Below are 16,445 nucleotides of genomic sequence, written 5' to 3' on the forward strand. Positions count from 1 at the left end.
AGGTTTACGCAGGGTCTTAATCTGAAAAAGAATCCTTGGAACGGGTCCCTGCTGCACGTCTGCGCCTATGTCTCCGTTGTGCCGTATCCTGGACGGGTGTAGCACGATGGTCATCTGTAAAAGAGAGGAACTTAGTTGAAAAGTTGCCGTGCAAAAAGGTAGGTTGTACTAAAGAAAATATGTACAGTTCAAGATGAGTAAAGTTGAGCCTAATTGCCGCTTGTTTGCACGCGTTGAGCCCCTTGTATCGTAATAGGGGTATAGCCATCAAACCAGTATCAATTATATATAACTGCACCGGACTTGTCCAACCGTGTCTGTGGTCTTAACGACCTGTCAGATGCTTTAGTTAGTGAGGCCGTTTAGTGTGCGGCTGCCGAGGCAGCCGCACAGTCTTCTGTGCGCAAGGAGTGCTCATTATTTCCATTTACTGTAATGATGCCGCGTGGACCGGGCATATTAAGCATGAGGGATGCGTAATGCAGTATTGCGTTAAAGCGAGCGAAAGCTTCGCGTCCGAGTAGTGCTTGATAGCCGCTTTGGAACGGAGCGATGTGGAAGGTTAATTTTTTGCTGCTGAAGTTATCGGGGAAGCCGAATATAACCTCTAGTAGCATGGAGCCCGTGCAATGGGCTTTTGGGCCTGGCATTACTCCTTTAAAGGTAGTATTGCTATGACTAATTTTTGCTGGGTCTATCCCCATGTTGCGTACTGTGTCCTAATATATCCGATTTAAACTGCTACCGCCGTCCATCAAAACTCGTGTGAAGTGGTATCCGTCAATTATTGGGTCTAACACCAAGGCAGCCCATCCTGCACGCCGGACACTTGCTGAGTAATCCCGATGGTCAAAAGTGATCGGTTGGGATGACCAGTGGCAGAATTCCGCGGTGATAGACCCTGGGGCATGTGTCTCTGGGAGTGCCGCTTTGTTTCTCCCCTTTATTATGTGTAACACGTTGACTGTTTTAACTTTAGGTGGGAATTTCTTCTGTTCCCCAGTGCTTTGCTTGCGAGGCTCGTCCTCACACTACTAGGAAAAGGCCTACTAATGGCGCACCAGTTTTGCCTACTAATGGCGCATCGCTGGTGCGCCATTAGTATCACGCCAATTATTACTAATGGCGCACCACTGGTGCGCCATTAGTATCTGGTATACTAATGGCGCACCACCCAGTGCGCCATTAGTATATAACACCATGTGCCAGTAGTATGCCTCCCAGGGGCCATATTTAACCATGTGCTTTGGCACACTAATGGCGCACTGCGGATGGATGCGCCATTAGTATACTTGGCATACTAATGGCGCACTCTTTGGTGATGCGCCATTAGTATACTTTGGCATACTAATGGCGCACTCTGTAGTGATGCACCATTAGTATGAATATTAGGTTTCATTTTTCTACTTTTCTGATTTTTGCACAGGTTACAAAATATATTATTTGACAGAATATAGACAGTAGCACACAGCAACAGCAGATTCATCGAATACAATAGAAGATTAGTCTCCGAATAAAATTCATCATATTAGTCTCTAAATTCAAAAGACCGAACAAAGATAAAACATTACAAGTCTCGAGACCGTGAGTATCGAGTTTGTCTTCACATTACAAGTCAATATTGATCATCTAAACTACCATCACATAGAAGAGAGCTGCGGTCATCACGATGAGCATCATCGCGATGAAACTGGTCTTCATCCGGTTCCTCCAACGCTCCCTCCTCTCTCCCGCTAGATAGCGAGCGTATCTAGATTCCGCCTCCGCCCTAGTGGTGTACCCTTTGTAACTGTTACCGCTGAAACGGTGAACCTGTCTCCGACACTCCTCCCAGTCATCATAGACTCCGGGAACCTTACCCTTGTACACGACATACGACGGCATCTCTATGCACAAGCCAAACAACAGACAATACATACATAAGCAATATATAAGTATGCAACAAAAGGATCGGAAGAGAAAATCAAGACATTAATAGCACGATTCATGGTCCTACTAATAAATAGCATCGATTACATCTAAGTTGAATGACTGTCCAAACCAAAGAGACATACAATTCATTAAAGTTTAATTACAACATGATCCAATCAATGTTTCAGAACTACACATCACTACTTTCGACTCGACTCATGGAAAGGAGTGTGGATGAAGCCGCCGTCTGTCGTGATGGTCATGAAATCGCGGGCGTTGTCAGCCTGCATTTATAGCATTCCGTCTATCTCAATGTTGGACGGTTGATATCTGAGAAAGAACTGCCCCGAGGTATGAAGGACATCTTGATGGATGATGTCCGCAAACTCCGACTGGATGCGAAAGAATTCTTGTCTGATGTCCGCATCCTGGATTGCCGACAAGCTCGTGGTCTTTGAGATTATTTGGTAGCAGAAGGTGTTGATGGTCCCTTACGATCGCCCGCATGTGATGGAGGGCCTAGTAGGCATCCTTCTGACCGCCAGGCAGCTGCTTGATGCAGCAGAACGTCGTATTGTGGGCGAACACGTGCTTGCCGTACTTACAAACTGCCCTGGGGAAGGTGCCTCTAGATTTGGCGTAGCCAGGGAGAACATCATCAAGAACTTTCTTGATATTTGTGTAGTCTATCTTGGAGTTACGGTTCGGGTCGAAATACGTGGCCATGGAATATTTCGGGCTTAAGAGGATGAGTGTGCAATGTGTGTCACTGCACAGAACATGGAATGTTAGAAAAAAAAGAACGATCAAAATCTAAGAAATCATATGTTACGGGGCGGTTTAGGGATGACTTACTCGGGAAAGTAAGCCACAAGGAAGTTATCCTTATTGGGTTTGCCAGAATGACGTCTTTGAGGTGTGAACTCGCGACTTGGCGGTCCCCAGCGCTGCTCAAGAGCTTGGCACGCATGTAGAAGGGGTCGACGATCACGATGTCCGGGGTCTTGTCTCTAATGATCCGCATCTCCATACTCAGCGAAAACAGCCGAACGAAGGTGTAGTGCAGCGGATGAAGGTTGAACATAGCAAAGATGTCATCAAACCGTAGGATGATCGTACCCCCGATGGCGCCATCCACAAAGCCCTTGCCCTCTGGCACCTTGGCCATGAAAACCAGGTATGCCACATCATTCTCTCTGAGATGCCGCTTCTCCAAAGAAAGAACACTGTCGTGCAGACTCCGCATAGCACCGGTTGCAGCATTGAGCATATTTGTCGGTAGCATCGCCCTACCCGCCACATGCACCCTCCTCGAGATATCCTTAGGTGAAGGTGGCCCATCCTGAGCACGGATCGTACTCAGTGCCGGCTGGCTCGCACCGGCGCCCTTTTTAGTCTGCCATTTCTGGCCCTTCTTCTTGATCTGCTGTAATGGGACCGAGTTCTGCTCACAGACCGCCTTCTTGAGCGTGTTGGGGCTGATAATATTTGGCACCTCTGCTATCTGAGGCTCGGTGAAGGCGGCAGCTGGAGGCGTCTCCTGAGAACTGAACGCCAGACGACGCCTGTTGCAATTGGGTTTCTCCGTCGTACCAGCTAGATCCCGGTCGTCTTGTTTGGGTTCTTGAGAAGGAGGCCCGCAGAACTTGTCACCACACCCATGTTCGACAAAGTACTTATCGACGTTGGTAAATGTACCATCGTCGTTGTCGTTGTTGTCCGGATCCTGTGCCATATGCATGTCCGGATCCTGTGCCATAGGGATGTCCGGCATGTCCGGTAGCGTTGCGGCGTTCTAGCCATGGCTTGGCGCCGGCACGACTGGCGGTCTTGTCTGTGGGGTGGTGTCCCCCGCCCCCAAACGAATCTGGCTCTTTGGCCAAAGCAGGGGCCAGCTTACGCAGGCGCTGAGGGTCATCTCATCTTCTTCGTCGGCCCCAGCGGGTCGAATCGGAGGTAACAGCTCGTCGCAGCCTGGCAGCACCCGAACCACTTCAACCCTATACATTGTGGGTGGCATCGGATTACCGTGGAACACGGGGTTGCCCGGTTGAACGATTCTGCCCTTGGCGACATTGTCCAACTCGCCGCCCACGAAGTGTAGGAGAGTGCAAGGAACGTCGGCGGCGCCCTGCGAAAACATGTAGGGCGTCAGGGATGCCTAGTCAAAGGCAAGGAGATGAATTCCTCGGCCGAGAGGCTTAGTTACCGTGATACCGTCGAGCTCGGCTAATGTCGAGGCACCGCCAACGGCGGGCGTGCAACTGACGGAGGGGCCAATTGCTTGCAAGGTGCCGGCCGGCGTACACCCGGGTGCATTAAGCTCCAATGCCGGTGTCGGAGACACCAATACCGCCGCCGCCGGAGACACCAATGGCGCCGTCGCCGTAGACACCAATACTGCCGCCGCCGGAGACACCAATGGTGCCGCCTACGCGTTGTGCGAGTTGCTGGCCGTGAAGCTGGGAATCGGGGGCGGCCCCTGTTGGCCACCCGCAATCCACATCGTTATCCCATGAATCAAGGTAGGCATAATGCCGGTGAGCGTCGATCCCAGTTGTTGTTGCACTTGCTCTTGGACCATCTTCGAAATCCGCGCCACTTGCGCCTTGAGTGCTTCAACCTCGCGCGACTAGCTTTCCGAGTTGGTCTTTTTCTCCTTTCGCCCACCAGCGGCATAGTATGACGACCATTTTGTGGACAAGCCTTTGCTGGCCACACGACCAGCTGACGTCGGCTTATTGAGCTTATCCCTGTTTTTCATTACATTCAACACCCTATTCAAAGGGGTGTCGAAAGGGGAGCTCTGAGACGACCCTGCGCTACTGCTTTCTTTGTCCTGCGGAAGGAACGTGAACCATTTAGAAATATTGGGGATTAATTAGAATGCAACCATATGGAGCTAATTACATGGGGGTGTATTCCTTACAAGAACAAGCTCAAGCTCCTTGGTCTTCAGATCCGTGGTAAGCTCCTTTGTTACCGGGTCCTCCTTGTACCGGGCCCTGAGAATGTTCCTGGTCTGCTTGTCACTGTATTTCTCGAAGCGGGGCAGTAGGCCTTGCTCGGCACGCTCCATGTCCTCCTTGTCCCATACAGGCTCCGCCACTCTGTAACTGCCGGGACCGAGTTGGTGGACCCCTATGTTCAACTGCGGCATTTCTTTCCCCCACTGACTTGATTCGGAGGTTGCGGGGCTATTGCACTTGATCTTGAACTCCTTGTATTCATCTTCGCTAATCAAAGGATATTTCGCCTTGATCTTCTCGTAACTATCACCTTTGTCAATCATTGCCTTCACCGTGCTTTTCCAAGTAGACAGGGCCGTGCTCATCATCGTGAGGGCGGCACCGTTCACTTTATTACTCGAGAGGCGTGTGTTTGCGAACTCAGCGGGGAACTTGTATCATTCGTGCAGCTTCATGAAGAGGAGGCTGCACAAATTCCCTCGGTCCTTATGCCTTAGGTTCTCGGTGTTGATCGAGGCGGTGCTCCGGAGAATGCACCCAAGCTGAATCGAGTACCCATTGACTACGTGTTTGGGCGCCGTCGGATGCCCGTCGGAGTTCACTTCAGTAAATTCCTCCCTGACGGTGCCGAGCACGTTCGGGCACCGGTCCTTCCGTTGCCTCTTCGGTTGGCTGCCATCTGTGCGTGCGCCGCCATCATCAGTGGTGCCATCATCAGTGGTGTCATCCCCGACGCCACTAGGGGTTGTGTAGTCAGGATCGGTGTCTTCAACGACGTCCTCATAGCAGTGAGGTTCTTCCTCCAACTCCTGGGACAGCTCCCAGAATTGCTTGCCGCCCGAACCGCCGGCCTCATCGTTGTGGTCCATGTTTCGCTCTAAATAGGAAAAAAGTTTGGTCAAAAAGTTGGTTAGTGTCAAGGAACAAGATCATGGTCTCATTATTTAGGGTTTGTCGACACCAAGGCATCCTAAAAGCTAAGCTTTTATCATTTAGGGTTTGACAACGCCGAGGCACCCTAAAAGCCTAAGCGTACATCATTTAGGTTCTCATCGACACCGAGGCACCCTATATAAGCCAAGTTAAGTTTTCATCATTTAGGGTTTATCGATGCCGAGGCACCCTAGGTTGGGCCTAATCACTTGGCTCTATTGCCACCTATGTTGGGTTTATCATCTAGGGTTTATCGATGCTAAGGAGAATTCTAAGTTGGGCCTAATCACTTGGCTCTATTGCCACCTATGGTTTAATGCAGCAAGAATGGCGGGGCAGTTGATCCTACTTAACTAAGTACTAAGATACCCCGGCCCATGCATTAGTCACAAGTACCCCATATGTCCTATTTTTAGCAAAGTCATGCTAAAATTCACGGAAAATTTCAGCATGACCTTTGCTGAAAATAGGACATATGGAGTACCCGAATTTGCCGGAACGGAAGTTAATCGACATTCCGGCAAACTCAAGGGCCTCTCGGGGTACCTGCAAATTCATCACGACACAATGGTCGGAGACAAAACCCAGCCACAGACCATATGGTCCTCTGCTTTCATATGGAAAAAAATCAGCTCAACTTATGTGAGCTTCCATTCCAGATATAATAGGTCACCAAACAAAAAATCATCCAGATATAATGGTACAACAAAGAAACAGCTTAATCCATGCCTCAGCTTATGAACAGTCATTACTTCAAATACAGAAGAAGGAACAATTTATTTGTGACATTGTTACAAATGATGACAGAATAAAGCAACACCCTCCACTAGCCTAAAAACAAGTGAAGTTTCACCCATATAAGAACATCTTTATAAAATCAGAGAAGTTGCTAAATTTTTTTGTATCCTTCATATACACTGGAGTACAATGCTTTATAATGTTCCATCATCATTACAGAAAATTGACAATTGTCCATAACAGTTAATTGAAATTTTTGCCTCATAGCTTGGGTGGGTTAAGTACTAGGAGACTTTGTAATGTGCAGTACAGGTGCAGTAACAGGCTTCTGAGTTAAGAAAACATTTCTGTTTGATTTTCAGTAAAAAGGCTTAAGAACTCAAACATTGCAAGCATAAAATTACTCCAAGAAATTTACTCCTGCAAGCACAAAATACAATCAAGAAATCCAAGAAACACATGGTCTTGAGGATATTCTTTATGACTGATTATTTCAGTTTTACATGCAGATTTTGACCAAAAACACATGGTCTTTTTAACAGTTTTCAGTTTGGACAGAATACTGAAAACTACAGTTTGGACAGAGTACACTTTGGTCTTCTAGTTACAAAACAAAACTGACATATTTCTAGATGCCATAATCAGATCAAAATTTCAAACCACACACTTACTTTCAACTATAAACAAAACTGACTTGCTGTTAATGAAACTCATGGTGGAAGTAACTACTAGCAGCATGTCAGTATCATGGCAGTCCACTATATATTTTTATGACAAAATACATCATTATCAAGGCACATTATGGCCATTTTCTTACATGATGCTAACTGTACCTAACTGATTTTTTTGACAGTAGCTCAAGTTTTTGACAGTAGCTCCTAACTGTACCTAACTGAATTTTTTGATAGTAGCTCAAGTTTTTGACGGTAGCTCAAGTTTTTGATACAATTTGCGTAACATAACAATATATGCATCTTAATATAACACCATCTCCTAACAGAAATAGTATCCAGATCTACTAGGGGCAAAGTAGAACTGATATTCTTTTGCTGACCTCTAGTACAAGGTATAGAAGAGGAGGTAAGAGAAGAAATAGTGACATTTCTCTTAGCAGGAGACTTTTTCTTTCTTCTAGAAACTACAGTAAATTTCTCCTCCTCTTCCACTACAGTATCATGCCAACTTAGACACAGGGAGGCGACATTTCCATTCGAGTCATGAATATCTAAACAGTGTTTAGTTTTCTTACTAATTTGTTCCTTGGATAATTCCAATTCCTTGAGAACATGAATAAAATCAAAATTATCCAGAGGTACATCAACACCCATCATTGATGCTCTAAACATAATCTCCTTATCTACTTAATTCCCCAACCCTAGCTACTTAATTCTCCAACCCCTTTTCTTGTCCAAAATTCTCGAACCCCTAACCCTAGAACACATCTTAGCAGGAAATCAAGAGGGGGAAGAGGGGGAAGCGGCTCGGGTGCTCACTGGGGAGGTCGAGGGCGACTCGGGGTAGCCGGAGCTAGTCGAGGCGGTGGCGATGGTGGCCGAGGCGGAGGAAATCGGCGGAAGTCAAAGGGATGGCTCGAGGGCGTCCGAGCTCATCCGGGTCCTCGTAGTCGAAGAGGAAGACAGCGGCGGTCCTCCTGGGCAGGCCGCGCGGTGTTGGACGGCGAGCACGAGGTTGACGCAGGCGGGGCCGTGGGGGGAGGGGGCGCTTGGGCGGGAGGACGTTGAGGGCGCGGGTGCGGGCAGAGGGGGGACGGCGAGGGAGGCGGCGCTCGGCTCGAGGAGGCGCGGGGGCAGCGACGGAGACGGAGGCGCGGGGGCGGCGACGGAGACGGAGGCACGGGGTCGGTGGCGGCGTGGGTCGGGGCAGCGGGGGGGAATTAGCTAGGGGGGCGAGGGAGAGGGACGAAGGGGATCTGGCGAGAGGGAGGGAATTAGCTAGGGGGGAATCTTACTAATGGCGCACCCGCGGTCGGTGCGTCATTAGTAATCTTTTTTTACATAGCAATGGCGCACCAGGCAGAGGTGCGCCATTAGTAATCTCTTTTTACATAGCAATGGCACACCAGGCAGAGGTGCGCATAGCAATGGCGCACCAGCCAGAGGTGCGCCATAAGTAATTTTTTTTGTTGCATGTAATAATTTTTTAGAAAATGAATATGAATATGAAACAGTAATATTTTTTTATAAAAACAGTAATAATTGTTGTTTAACAACAATTGTAGTCTACCCTTTTTTATTATTATTTTTTTTAAAAAAATGAAGAGAGGAGAGGAGGCGGAGCTCACCGGGGAGCGGAGGAGGGTGCGGGGGGTGCTCGTCGGCGGTGGTGGAGCGGGGGAGGGTGCGGGGGGTGCTCGTCGGCGGTGGTGGAGCGGGGGAGGGTGCGGGGGGTGCTCGTCGGCGGTGGTGGAGCGGGGGGTCGTCGGCGGCGGCGGTGTAGCGTGGGAGGGTGCGGTGGGTCGTCGGCGGCGGTGGAGCTAGCGGGGGAGGGTGCGGGTGGGATCGAGATCGAGATGGAGGGGGAATCGAGATCGAGATGGAGGGGGATCGAGATTGAGATGGAGGGGGATCGAGATCGAGTGTCCTCATGAATATTCAATATTTTATCATATTAAATATGAAAAAATATCATCAAATTTGAAAAAATATTCATGAATTCAAAAAGTGCCAATGAAATTTAAAAATATTCATGATATCAAAAAGTGCCCATGAACCGAGAAATGAAGACTACGATTTAAATACAGTCGATCTTAGCAAGCTATCTGTTCATAATCTTCTTGCCCTTCTTTTTCGCAAATGGAGTTCTTCTGTGGAACGGACGTCCTTTAGGTAGGGTGGTCCTGCTTCTTCTTATGGTGTATGCTGCTACTTCATCGTCGTCGTCATGTTCGATCTTCGGGTCGCCGTACTTGTCGAAGCCTTGCTCATTGGCTACTCCATCCATTCCGATGATCTTCCTTTTGCCTCTCCTCACGACAACACGACTGGGCTTTGACGGGTCGGTAATGAAGAAGCATTGGTCCACTTGGGAAGCCAGTACCCATGGCTCATTTCTCGCGGTGACGTTTGCGCCCGCGGTCTTGGATTTGGCTTTGGGTATAACCATGGTGGTGAAATACCGGTCTTCTTTTAGGACGCTCTTGGCCCATCTGACACGGAACATCGGGACCTTCTCTCCAGCGTAGCTCAGCTCCCAGATCTCCTCGATCCTTCCGTAGTATCTGTCCTTGTCGTTACCGGTGTAGGATTCCATCGTTACCCCGGAGTTCTGATAACCATCGCTCTTCATGTCCTTGTCCTAAGTGTAGAATGTGTAGCCGTTGATATCGTATGCCTCATAGGTCATCAGGTTGTGCTCGGCGCCCTGTGACAAGGCGAATATGAGTTGTTCTTCTGCGGAAGAATCCTCATGTAAAGGGTACGACAGAAGCTTCTGCTTGAACCAACGCGTGAAACATGAGTTGTGCTCTTTGATTATATCTCCGTCGTCCTCTGTTGGCCTCGGTCATTATACGTCTTCTCAATAAAGGTTTTGTGCCCTACCACCCAAGGATCGACCACGTCTATGTGTTGTAGCGCGACTAGGTTTGCTCTTTCAAAGTCGGCGAGTCGACCCTCGAAGTCGACATGCATTTCGCGGCGACCCTCACAGTGACCCCATCCAGCGAGCTTGCCGAGGTGCCTGTTCACGGGCAGACCAACGGGGTTCTCGATGCCTAGATAATTCGTGCGGTAGGAGATGCACTCTTCGGTCAGAAAGCCCCTGGCTATACTTCCCTCTGGACGTGACATGTTGCGAACGTATCCTTTGATGACACCATTCATCCTTTCGAACGGCATCATGCTGTGCAGGAACGTTGGCCCTAGTTGGATGATATCCTCCACGATATGGACCAGCAGATGCACCATAACGTCAAAGAATGCGGGCGGGAAGTACATCTCAAGCTCGCATAGTATCACCACGATCTCTTCCTGTAGCCTTCTGAGTTGCCTCACGCCAACCGACTTTCGAGAGATGACGTCGAAAAAGTTGCATAGGCCAAATAGCGTTTCACGGACGTGCGCGTCCATGATCCCACAGATTGCAACTGGAAGTATCTGCGTCATCAGCACATGACAGTCGTGAGACCTCATCCCGCCAAACTTCTGCTTCATTGGGTCTAGGTATCTGCTTATCTTCCCCGCGTAACCGTAAGGAAGTTTTACTCCTACGAGGCAGGTGAAAAACTGTTCGATCTCCTCCTGACTTAGAGTGAAGCACGCGGGAGGGTAGTCATTTCCGGTCTTCTTGGCCTTTTTGCCTTTGCGACGACTTTCTGTGTCCTGCTTCGCCTCATCATCATCATCATCATCATCATTAGCGTGAAGCTCCTGCCTGATGCCCATTGATTTCAAGTCTGCCCTTGCTTTCGGCCCATCTTTGGTCCTCTCTGGCATGTTGAGCAGGGTACCAAGAAGACTCTCGCACACGTTCTTCGTGATATGCATGGCATCAAGGCTGTGAGGCACACGGTGGATCTTCCAGTACGGCAAGTCCCAGAAAACAGACCTCGTTTTCCATACCTTCAGCAGCGGCTCTGGTGCCTTTCGCTTCTTTCCTGGCTCTAGCACCTTTTGCTTCTTTCCCGGCAATGGGCGATCTTTCCAATTTTTCAACAGCCCGTCTATTTCCTCGCCGCTCCTCGTACGCGGGCGTCTTCGGAGTTCGGTTTCACCATCGAACAGATCCTTGCGTTTCCTCCACGGGTCATCGTCGCGAAGCCACCTTCGATGTCCCATGAACACGGTTTTCGAAGACCCGGGATCTCTATCTAGCTAGCGATACGTTGTGTCATCCATGCACCTGACGCATCCAGAAAATCCGTGGACCACCTGCCTCGCGAGATATCCGTAACCGAGATAGTCGTGCACCGTCGTGAGCAGTGCGGCTCTCATAGGGAAATATTCTTTCTTTGTGACGTCCCACGTATTGGCTGGCGTTTTCCACAGCGTGTCTATCTCCTCTTTCAGCAGCCCCAGATATAGATTGATGTCGTTCCCTGGTTGTTTCGGCCCTTCAATTAGCATACTCATGTGAATGTACTTCCTCTTCATGCACAACCAGGGGGGAAGGTTGTACATCCACACAAACACAGGCGAGGTGCTATGTGTGCTTCTCTGGCTGCCAAACGGATTGACTCCATCGGTGCTCATGCCCAGCACGATGTTCCTTGGATCCTTCCCAAATTCTGGGTGTTCGAAGTTCAACGCTTGCCACTGGCTCCCATCCTTAGGGTGACTCAGCATCTTGTCTTTTTTATTTATCTCCGGATCATTTGCGTCATCTTCTCGCTTCTTCTCCTCCCTATCTGCGTGCCAACACATGAGCTTTGCTACCTTAGGGTCCGCGAAATACCGCTGCAGACAAGGAGTGATCGGAAAGTACCACACCACTTTTCGAGGAGCTTTCTTCCTCTTCTTGTATAGAGTGATGCCGCACACCGGACATATGGTAGACTCCGCATGCTCGCCCCGATAAATGATGCAATTGTTCATGCCCACATGGTATTTCACGTGCGGTAAATCCAGAGGACACACGACTTTCTTCCCTTCCTCGAAATTGGTCAGGCACTTGTTCCCCCTGGGAAGACGTTCGTGCCAGAATGACATGTTCTCGTCGAAGCATGCGTCGGTCCTTTTTTGTTTTACCTTCATCTCCAAAGCCATGAGCGTTACTTTTAGGCGGGTATCGTCGGGTCTGCATCCTTCATACAATGGAGTAACCGCGTCTATCTCCAGTTGATCCAGCTTGGCTTTCTCTCGGGCGGCAGCTCTTGCGTTATCCGTCTGCTTGAGAAGCAGCTCTTGAATATGAGGGTCTTGCACCCAGCCCATCGATGGTCCATCGTCGTCTGCTCCTCCGGCATCTAGATCTTCATGATCATGCCCTTCGTCTGCTCCGGCATCTTCCTCATCATCATGTCCGGCATCTTCTACATGATGACTGTGTACAGCATCACCGTCATGATCATGTCCTGGAGATTCTTCGTCTTCTCGCCCGCCCGAGCCGCAGTGGTTGTCTTGCTGCCCTTCCTCATTTCTTGCCGAGCCCCCATGGACGACTTCATAGTCATCTTCATCACCTTGCCACCGAGAGCCATCCATGAAACCACGCAAGAGCAGGTGGTCCCGCACCTGCCCGGAATCCGGGTCCGCAATAAGGCTCTTCAACTTGCATCTTCGACACGAACATCTTATCTCCGTCTCGTTCTTTTGAAGCATCTCGGCCTTCGCGGAGCTCAAAAACCTATCCACGATGCCTTCGGTCATCGTGCGGACCATGGTCGCCTGCGGGGTAGAGCAAAATGATATTTTAGAACCAAGAAAAAATTTGGCATGACTTTCCCTAAAAATAGGACCAAAAAGAATGCATAGTGCCAAAATTCTCGCCAAAACGGAAATGAATCAACATTCCGGCAAAATATTGGCAACTATCGCATTTCAAATACCGGTACCTGCAAACACAAACATATATGTAACACCTCAAACATATGCAACACCACAAATATACATAGATCTAGCTAGGCCACAAAAAGTGCATGTGCATGTTGTTGGAGCGAGCTAGGGAGAAAAAAAGTAGATCTACAACATGAAGATAGCTTTCCCCTTACTTACCTATCAAAAAAAGGTAATTTCAACACTTAATTTTGATGAATCTATGGTGCAAATGAGGTGAGGAGGAGGAGGCAGCCGACAAGCTTAGAGAAGGAGGTGGGGGAATGAAGTGGGGAAAGTGATTGTGTAGGTGTGGCTGTCCAAAAATATCTAGCTGGTCCCAGGTTACTAATGGCGCACCACAGCGACATGCGCCATTAGTAACCCAACATAATAATGGCGCACCACACAGACATGCACCATTAGTAGTTTTGCAAAAAAGTAAAAAATAATATTTTTTATACTAATGGCGCACCGTGGCACAGCGCGCCATTACTAGTTTAAACTAGTAATGGTGCACTATGCAACGGTGCGCCATTAGTAGTTTTGCAAAAAAGTAAAAAAAATACAGTAGTGGCGCACTCTATGGCTGGTGCGCCATTAGTAGTTCTAACTACTAATGGCGCACTCTGCCCGGATGCGCCATTAGTATGTTTGAAAAAATGAAAAAAACATATTGTTACTAGTGGCGCACCATGTGCTTGGTGCGCCATTAGTGTCTTCCACACTAATGGCACACCAACAGATGGTGCGCCATTAGTATATAGTAATGGCGCTACACATGTCTGGTGCGCCATAGTGTCAATTCCATCTATAGCCCTTTTCCTAGCAGTGTCATCTTCGCTTGGTGTATCCTGCCCCTTATGTTCGGCGTTGAGCGTGCCGGACTTCTTGAAGACCCAACATTCTCTATGGCTATGATTTGCAGGTTTGTCGGGGGTACTATGGATCTGACATATTTGGTCCAGAATTTTGTTTAGGCTAGACAGTTCGTCTCTGTTGCCTTTGGAGGGCGGCTTTTACTGACCTGGCCGAGAGCTTCTGAATCCGGCGTTTACCGCTGTGCTCTTCAGGTTGTCTTCTTTATTCCGGCGCTTGTTTTTGCCGCGTCATGATTTCCTGTTTCCGTCCCTGACTTCGGATGTACTTGGGCCACTGGTGCTGCATCGGGCTAACCAGCTGTCCTCGCCCGCGCAAAAGCGGGTCATGAGGCTTGTTAATGCTGCCATTGTTCTCAGCTTTTCTTGGCCGAGGTGTCTGGCGAGCCATTCGTCTCGAACGCTATGCTTGAAAGCTGCTAAGGCTTCAGCGTCCGGACAGTCTACTATTTGGTTCTTCTTAGTGAGGAACCTGTTCCAAAGCTTTCGGGCTGACTCTCCAGGCTGTTGAGTTATATGACTTAAATCGTCTGCATCCGGTGGTCGGACATAGGTCCCTTGAAAATTTGCCTGAAAGGCGTCTTCGAGCTCTTCCCAGTTTCCAATGGAGTTTTCGGGGAGGCTTTTAAGCCAGTGCCGAGCTGGCCCTTTGAGCTTGAGGGGTAAGTACTTAATGGCGTGGAGATTGTCTCCTTGAGCCATGTGGATATGGAGGATATAGTCCTCAATCCAGACCCCAGGGTCTGTAGTTCCGTTGTACGCCTCTATGTTTACGGGTTTGAATCCCTCTGGAAATTCATGGTCCAGCACCTCATCAGTGAAACATAGGGGGTGTGCGGCACCCCTGTATTTGGGTGTACCGTGGTGTTCGGATGTTTGTTGTGTTGTATTGCATACTGGAGTGCGCTTGCGTGGCCCGTATATGGATCTGGTGGCACCGTCCTTTTGATGCGAGCCCTCGCGTGGATCGCGTACTGGCTTATGTGCGGCGTCATTTGCCGCTCTATATTGGCCGCGAGGTCGTCTATCTGACCGGATGGCCGTTTTATTTTCTAATTGCGGGGGATCTAAGGCCTCCTCGTCGAATTCAGGTAGCAACTTTCGCTTCGGGTGGCTCTTGGTGTGGCGATTACCGCCGTACTTTGCTGCAGTGTTGAGTACTTCACTCCATCTGATTCTGAGTGTGTCTTGCGCAGCCTTGAGGCTTTGCTTCTGCTTTTTTAGAATCCTCGCAGTAGCAACAAGCCTTTGATGGGCGTTCTATTGCTCCGGGCGCCTGTCCGGTGTGATGTCGTCTGGACTGTTATCTTTGACGGAGTCGGGTTGTTCGGTTTGATTCTCTGTGTTGCCCTGGTCGGGCGATGGTTCACCCAGCTCTATCGCTGGGTCTATGTGACCGCTATTTCTGTCGAGGCGGGATTTGGAGCAGCGCTTACGCCGCCGCTTTGACTGCTTCTCGAGGGAACAACCCTTCGTTGCATCCCTCCGTTCCTCGTCGTCGTTTTCTTTGGGTATGTCCACCATGTATACATCATATGATGAGGTGGGCGTCCAATGCCCTGTGGGCAGTGGTTCCTGTTCGTCTCCTGCATCGTCGTCCATACCGTCAATGTCTTCGGAGTCGAGGTCGAGCATGTCGGTGATATCATCAACAGTGGCTACTAAGTGGGTGGTGGGTGGGCGGCGAGTTTCTTCGTCATCCGCACCCCAATCCTGCTAGACATAGTTCGACCAGGACTCTCCTGACAAGGAGAGAGACCTTAATGAGTTCAGTATGTCGCCGAAGGGCGAGTGCTGAAAGATATCCGCGGAGGTAAACTCCATGATCGGCGCCCAATCGGAGTCGATAGGCACGGGCGTAGGCGATTCGGAGTCCGTGGCCGGGGAAGGATCCGGCAGAGTGGCATCACGGTTGTCGTGAAGGGTAAGGTCGATTTTGGCTCGATCGCCGATGAGAGTGCGGCCTCCGTGGCGGGGTCTATCCACCCGTCCGTGGATGGCGCAGCTGGCTCCGAATTGAGGGTCGGAGCGGTTGTCGGTGCGATCTCCTGGACACTGTCCGATGGCAGAGCCAAATCATGCTCATCGTGCCCGTGTGGCGCACTAGGCGAGGGCTCGAATCCGTCGAAGATCAAGTGTTCGCGGATATCGGCCGTGTGGTTTAAGCTTCCAAACCTGACCTGATGGCCAGGGGCGTAACTCTCGAATACAAAGATCTGTCCGAGGAGAAAAGTCTCACCCTGGACCGCATCGCTGTCGATGATCGAAGGAGCCATCAAGCCTAACAGCGACGACACAGAGGAACTCTCAATGAAAGCACCAATGTCGGTGTCAAAACCGGCGGATCTTGGGTAGGGGGTCCTGAACTGTGCGTCTAGGGCGGATGGTAACAGGAGGCAGGGGACACGATGTTTTACCCAGGTTCGGGCCCTCTTGATGGAGGTAAAACCCTACGTCCTGCTTGATTATTCTTGATAATATGAGTAGTACAAGAGTTGATCTACCACGAGATCGGAGAGGCTAAA

At 49.6% G+C, this 16,445-nt stretch overlaps 1 protein-coding gene and 1 pseudogene across 1 annotated transcript; both read right to left on the reverse strand.

The window, feature by feature from the left end:
* Positions 1 to 1,403: 1,403 nt before the first annotated feature.
* On the reverse strand, positions 1,404 to 4,675 carry LOC147960290 (uncharacterized; annotated as a pseudogene).
* Positions 4,676 to 6,951: 2,276 nt separating this feature from the next.
* On the reverse strand, positions 6,952 to 12,889 carry LOC147960291 (uncharacterized). The gene is made up of 2 exons (XM_087533262.1): positions 11,638 to 12,889; positions 6,952 to 6,971 (listed from the first exon to the last, which is right to left on the reverse strand). The coding sequence occupies exons 1-2, from the start codon at positions 12,887 to 12,889 to the stop codon at positions 6,952 to 6,954; spliced, it is 1,272 nt and encodes a 423-aa protein (XP_087389388.1).
* Between the last annotated feature and the right edge of the window lie 3,556 nt (positions 12,890 to 16,445).

This window comes from Triticum urartu, chromosome 7A (genome assembly GCF_056163025.1).
Source record: "Triticum urartu cultivar PI428250 chromosome 7A, HENAU_Tu73, whole genome shotgun sequence".
Classification (NCBI taxonomy): Eukaryota; Viridiplantae; Streptophyta; class Magnoliopsida; order Poales; family Poaceae; genus Triticum; species Triticum urartu.

What these genes read in the sequence shown, in the direction of transcription:
- LOC147960291 (XM_087533262.1), bottom strand. Translation starts at nt 12,889, where the DNA reads ATGGTCCGCACGATGACCGAAGGCATCGTGGATAGGTTTTTGAGCTCC. An exon ending in GAGGAAGTACATTCACATGA is followed by an intron (nt 6,972 to 11,637) that starts GTATGCTAATTG and finishes TTGTGCTTGCAG; the next exon opens with GAGTAAATTTCTTGGAGTAA.